This window comes from Bison bison, unplaced genomic scaffold (assembly GCF_000754665.1).
Source record: "Bison bison bison isolate TAMUID 2011002044 unplaced genomic scaffold, Bison_UMD1.0 scf7180017864456, whole genome shotgun sequence".
NCBI classification, from domain to species: Eukaryota; Metazoa; Chordata; class Mammalia; order Artiodactyla; family Bovidae; genus Bison; species Bison bison.
Genome location: NW_011495018.1, coordinates 15,116,304 through 15,123,368, shown reverse-complemented (window position 1 = coordinate 15,123,368; position 7,065 = coordinate 15,116,304). Strand labels below are relative to the sequence as shown.

General features: G+C 36.8%; 1 protein-coding gene across 1 annotated transcript in view; it reads left to right on the top strand.

The window, feature by feature from the left end:
- Positions 1–3,026, top strand: part of ATRNL1 (attractin-like 1) — a 779,810-nt gene extending 776,784 nt beyond the window's left edge. The window contains exon 29 of the mRNA XM_010859292.1: positions 1,790–3,026. Coding sequence (XP_010857594.1) covers positions 1,790–1,914 — 125 coding nt within the window. The 3' untranslated portion in view covers positions 1,915–3,026. The remainder of the gene's footprint in view (positions 1–1,789) is intronic.
- Positions 3,027–7,065: the final 4,039 nt, after the last annotated feature.

The window sequence follows — 7,065 nt, the reverse complement described above, 5'->3', positions numbered from 1 at the left end:
AAACTCCAGTACTTTGGCCACCTGATGTGAAGAACTCACTCATTGGAAAAGACCCTGATGCTGGGAAAGATTGAAGGCAGGAGGAGAAGGGGACGACAGAGGATGAGATGGTTCGATGGCATCACCCACTCAATGGACATGAGTTTGAGGAAGCTCGGGGAGCTGGTGATGAACAGGGAAGTCTGGCATGCTGCAGTCCATGGGGTCGCAGAGAGTCAGACACGACTGAGCGACTGAACTGAACTGAACTGAAACCAGGGCATCGGATGCAGCCGTTGCTTGTATAAATTTAGGAAAGGCTTTACTATTTCTGTACATATTAACACATGTTCCTGTCAATCAGTGGACAAAACAATATTCTTCATTACCTTTGATAGCTAGAGATCCACTTTCATGTAGATATTCGATTGATAATACTAATGACCTTTTCCTCATTTTAAGACATTTATTCACTAAATTTCTACAAGTTGTCTTTCTTCTGTGTGCATTTCACAGCTCTATCCCTAGGGTACTTTCTTACCTCTTAAAAGCAATGTAAGAGAATGAAAAGACAGACAACAGTCTGGGAGCCAATATTTGCTAAACCTGTATCTGAAAAAGGACTGCTATCCAAAATGTAAAAGAAATCTCTTAAAAGTCAACAATAAGAAAACAAACAAGAAAATTAAAAATAGACAAAAGGTCTGAATGGATACCTCACTAAAGAAATATGTGCATATGACAAATGAGTATAGGAAAAGATGCTCAACATCATATGTTATTGCTTCTGCTTCTGTTTAGCTGCCAAGTTGTCTCCAAGTCTTGTGCCTGTATGGACAAACTATAGTACATCAATACAATGGAGTATTATTTAGCAATAAAAGAAATGGGTCATCAAGCCAAAAAGAGATATGGTGGAACTTAAAGGAATATTGCTAAGTGAAACTAGACAATCTGAAAAGGCTACATACTGTATGATTCCAACTCTATGACATTCTGGAAAATGCAAAGCTATAGAGATATTTGAAAAAAAGATCAGTGGTTACCAGAAGCTCAGGGGAAGGGGAAGGATAAACTGGTAAAGCCCAGGAAATTTTTAGGGCAATGAAACTATTTTGTATGATGCTTTCACAGCGAGTGTATGACAATATGCATTATCAAACCCCACAGAACTTTGTGTATAGCCCAAGGTGTGATCCCTAATGTAAACCAGAGAGTTTAGTTAATAATCATGTATCAATATTGGTTCAACATTTCTGTAAACCTAAAACTACTCTAATTAAAAAAAAAACAATATGCTGACTTTTGTGATACACACACACACACACACACACACACACACACACAACCAATAGTAAACTGAAAGTTCCTGATACTTTTAGGACACACTTGTGTTTGGACATAGAAACAAGGGAATGGAGTCATATCCACACTGATCGTGGTGTTTTGTCACACAGCAATTTGCTTGTCCAAAGTCAGAGTCAGTTAATTTTGTTAGGTCCTTGCTCTTCTTCATGTATACAGTTCATATGTCCAAGGTTAGAAATATTTTAAAATGTAAGAAAGAATGTATTTATGCATATAACTGAATCACTCTGCTGTATAGCAGTAATTATTACAGTGTTGTAAGTCAACTGTGTTTCAATTGAAAAAAAGTAAAACAAGATATAAGTAAAGGGTAAACCACTTGACAACTTCCAGTAAACAGCTATATGTTTGATCGCTGAATATAACACAATACTAGGCCACCACTGTTGAAATCCCCAAAATGTCTAACCAAACATTTACCTGCCTTTTCCTCTTCTTCCAGGCCTTGCAATTGCCAGTGCCCTAATAGATATTTCACAGCAGAAGCCTTCAGATAGTAAAGACAAAACTTCAGGAGTCCGAAATCGAAAACACCACCTCTCAACGCGTCAAGGAACTTGTGTCTGAGAAACAGAAACTGCTCCTGTAGATTCTGTCATGTTTGACTCTGTAAATGGCTTCCATTAAAGGCTGGTCCAAGGCCTCAGTTTTCACGGAGACAAATCTCTGTATGGTTCCAGGGCCCAAACACAGTTCCCTCTGAAAGGGGAATGACCCGAGTGGCCAAAGAATGTTCATGAGTTTTATAAAATTAATAGTATTGATGGTCACAGGTGATAAAGTTAGTTTTTACAGCTATCTTAGGCTTATCATAGATAACATTAAAGTACTCTGGAAAAAAAAGATGTATATTGTTTCTTAATGCAGATGAAAAATATGTAATTCGTATAAACCAAACTGTTTATATCCCAGGACTTTAAAGAAAAACATTTTATAATGCCTGAGTGATGAGAATTGTACAGTTTTTGCCTCCTAAGCAAACTTACGTCACTTGTATATGAACAGGAAATGAACAAACTGCAATGGCTTTAAATACTATTTTATCTCCTTGTAAATGTAAAAGCAAGATTTTGATTTAGTAGGATGTAGGTAAATGTATTTAAATATTTCACAGGACCGTATCATGTCCAAACTCAGTTTTCAAATGTGATTCTTTTTCACCTAACTGGAATGCAGACCAAAATGAATCCATCTGGCTAGATGGTATTGTGCAACTTCACAGGAGGTTTATTAGAATTCTGAGTAACGAGGACATTGCTGTCGTCCATGCCAACTGCCTAACTCATTATCAGAGCTGATAGAGCATGGAAAAGCCTGTCCAGCAATCAATTTTTCCCCTCCTTCCCAAACCAGCCTCCAATGCCACAAACCTGAAGAGAGCTGAAATAGTTATTTTACAGTATGCAAGCTTCTGCTCTAATATGGTAATTTTTTTAATGGCCTCGGAATCATTGGATCAGACCTCAGTGATCCATCTGCATTTTTATAAGAATGGATCACATTCGTTTGGCCCTCCTCTCCTAGCTGCTAGATTTTATCTACCTTTTACAAACGCTGTGAAAAACATTTTAGAGTCAAAACCCCCTCTAAGTCATAATATGACCCAGGTTTCTTCCTGCCAACTGTTTTCACTTAGAATCCAAGTAGAGAAGAGCATTTGCTGGCAAGCATCTAGAGTATTCCTAACACGAGCACATTGGTGTCACGAAAGTCTCCAATTTGAGAAATAAAATAGGTTTGTCACTGCCCGCATTCAACATATTCTTAATGATTCAAACATCTGAATTATGGCAGAAAGGGAAGACGGTTTAAGACAGCTTTCACATTGGAACGTAGAATCACGCGTGTCCTAATTTTTGACAGCCGTCCACTAGAACTCTTTGGAACTGCAACTTCTTAACTTCAAGGTGACTACAGAATATATGAAGAGAGCAGTGACAAGAGACACATCCAAAGCTGCCCTGTGCAACAGAGTTTTGTTCAGTATGAAAGTCATTTAAATATAATTGATGTTTAGTACTCTCTATGTACTTACCACATTCTTTGGATTTCTGGAAGATAATGACACTTTACTGTTTACAGCTAATGCATAGTTACTTGCATGCTCTGGTTGTACAGTAGCAGAATATGACCCTGTTGTGATATTAAATGTTTATTTCACAATGCCACTTTTACATAGCCAGCTTAATTTGATGAGGATTGAATGTGATGTATAGCAGGAATGATCATAAATATGTAGTTGCATCATATATAAGATTGCTAGGTTGCGTCTAACCACGACTATGTCATTGTATTGATGATTAGGCATTTATGAATTATAGTATATATTCCTTATGTTGGCATGATAATTTTGCTATTTTCCAGGCATTAAAAGTTAGACTAATTCTTAGATCAATTTAATCTATAGCCTATGGGGTTTGGGTAGGGATAGGAAGTGGAGCTGTTTGTTTTTAACCTCCCTATGAAATGTTCTTTCAAAAAAAAGAAAGAAATTGAGCGAAGTTTGTAAATGTCTCCTGAAAACAATCGAGCAATTTTATTAGCTTTCTGGGGGAGCCCTTTAAATGTTGATTTTTTTCTCATGGAAAAATAGATTGACAAAACTGATGAATACAAAAGTAGAATCATGTAAAAATAAAATGATTGCCCAGTTTGCTTAATACTCTGTAACAATTATAATGAAAGCATATATAACAAAGAGACAGAAATATACAGAGTTGAATGTAAAATCTATTTCAGCTGTATTTTTAGAGAGGCTAAACAAATGGAATTACTGTGAAAGAATTGTTAAGCCTCATTCATCTCAAATCTCAGAGTTCTTAAAATTTGTAAATTTGAATTTTAGACAATTATGGGACATAATGCAATGTTAGGTTAAAGTCATATACTCTATGTTTCTGGGCCAAATCTGGCTAACTCTGTGACTAAATTATGCAATATCTTCTCAACTGTCCAAAGCTTTTTACTGGCAAGAAAATACTTCACCCTATGTGAAATAGATTGAAAAGACCTTGGGGATAATCGCTTTGAATCTGTATCATTTTCTTTTTTCCCCACATCCCAAACACTTTTAATCTGGAAGCTTCCTTTGAAAAAAAAAAAAAGAAAGAAACCACAAGTATACGCAGATACTGTTCAAGAAGTTAGGCATTAAATGACTGATTCTCTTGAAAATTTACCTTAATGGAACTCTGTGCATTTCAGTTTAGAATGACTTTGAAAAATTCTCTAACTTTTAGGATTTCTTATTCCACCCAAGATGAAAAGCTTTGGTAAATAGAATGAAAAGTTTTAGTTAAAAAAAATTTTTTTAATCATTTTAATAGTGGAAAATTAGAGATTTCTTGTTAAAGAGGATGCACATGCTCACAGATCAATTTAATACATTTGAAGAGGACTGAGATTTTCATAATTGCTTTTAAACGAAAATTTATTTAGTGAGACACATAGAAGGAAAATGTATGCCATATACTATGGTGTTATGTTCAGTAGGAAAACTACAAATAGAGTATATTTCAACCTGTAATCGATCCTTACTGTGCTTCCCAATATCTCATTTTCTTTGGGTTACAGAAAGACAGCAGTGACTACATGGCTTTGTGCTGCTGCAGGGTCACTTAGAGTGCAGACTGGTGGTTGGGCCTGAGAACAGATGTTGCAACCAGCTTTGAGCTGTGTGATGCTGGCAAGTTTTACCCTTTGGAAGCCTCAGCCTTACCATCTGTGTGGGGAAGCTACTGTACTCACCTTGCAGAGCTGTTGTGAACCTACAAGACAGTGGACATAATAAACACAAAGCTTCCACGATGGGCCCTCAGTGCAGTATATGTAGCTGGTTTTTAACAATCGTGGGGCCACTCTTTTTCTACTAATTGTTGTATAAATTCATCTCTTAATTTTTCATTCATATTTTCACCATCTGTAAAAGCCACGTAGGTTTTTGCAAATGAAGATTTCATAAAAACCTTGAGTCAGTTCCTATATTTCTAGACTACAGAGATTTCTAAAAAAATCTATTTGGATGTTTGGGTCAATATCAGCTTTGACTCTTTCAAAATATATAGGTTTAGTAAAGCATTTTTTAAATGATTGCTTGGTGACATTTAGACAGGAACACCGATTGTCACTTTCATGTTCAAATTTGGCAAGAAGGGATCAATCCTTACATTTGGTTGTCATACGTCATACATCTTTGTGGCATTGAACATAAAACTATGATTTGAAAAGTGTTTCATATAAAATGTTTTAAAAAATTAAAACTGATCAAATGAATGAATTCTACCCGCTTTAAGAAAAAATCAGCTTTCCAAAGCCTCTTTGCTAAAATAGGTGTGAGTTTACTTAGATGAGTTTGGAACTTGATCATGTGAACTACCTGGGTCAGTGCACATTCCTGCCTCTGCCTGTAGAGATTAAGGTACAGAAGGACTGGATTGGACCCTGGAGATTCATATGCTTAATAAGCAAGCACCTCAGTGATTCTTAGGATTAGGCAAATTAAGGATACATTGCACTAGGCCAAAGAGCTGCCTTTATTTACAGTTAGAAGAATTCCTTTAAATAATGAAGTCATCATTCTAAGTCAAAATGCTTTAAATAATTTTTCAAGGAATACAAGCCATCTGGTTGGTGTTACAGCAGTGTTTTCGTTATAGTGTACATGTAACATTTTAGTTGTATCAAATTTTTTAAATTAAGAATTAGAACCATCTCAGTGTATATGTATACAGGTATGCATGCCAGTGTTGAAACAGATTGTGTAAAAGTTCAAACCTGCTTTAAAAAGCCAACATTTTATGATATAGTATGCTATTCATCAGGAGTTTAATTGCTGAAATAAAAACATTGGATCTTCCAACCCCCATTGCCAATGCAGTTTTGTTATATATATTTTTTACCTCCCCAAGATCATCTAAGAAAAAGCACTCAACCAAAAGATAAGTTTATCTGCCATCTATGACTTGGTTATAAAATTGGGTTATTGAATTCCACATTCAAAATATATTTCTCTCTCCTTCACCTGATTTTTGTTGGCCTTTTCTACATGTTCTCTTTGGGTTTGTTTTTTTTTTAAGATTTTTTTGATGCGGATCATTTTAAAGTCTTTATTGAATTTGTTACAGTATTGCCTCTGTTTTACATTTTGGTTTTTTGGCCACGGGTCATATGGGATCTCAGCTCCCTGACCAGGGATCAAACCAGAACACCCTGCATTTGAAGATGAAGTCTTAACCACTGGACCACCAGCGAAGTTTCCCTCCATGTTCTCTTTGAATTGCAAGCTGAACATTTCAACTGTTCCTGAGAATGGACGCCTAAGTGCCCAAGATTCCAGCCCAAACTGAGGATCTCTGTCCAAACCATGTGTTCTGTGTTTACATAAGTTGTTCTTGTTGTTCTTTAGTCACTTATTCATGCCCGACTCTTTTGCGACCTCATGGACTGTAGCTTGCCAGGCTCCTCTGTCCATGGGATTTCCCAGGCAAGAATACTGGAGCATCCGGGTGGCCATTTCCTTCTCCAGGGGATCTTCCCTGACTCAGGCATGAAACCTGCGTCTCCTGCATTGGCAGATGAATTCTTTATCACTGAGCCACCAAGGAGGCAGTGAAAGGCCTCCTTCTGACTCTGGTGCAGTCGTGGCATAGCTGAGGAGTTTTCTAAGAAAAGTCTGCTTGTTCTCTGGTGAGTTTTGGGTTTCGTCCCCACGTTGCCCTC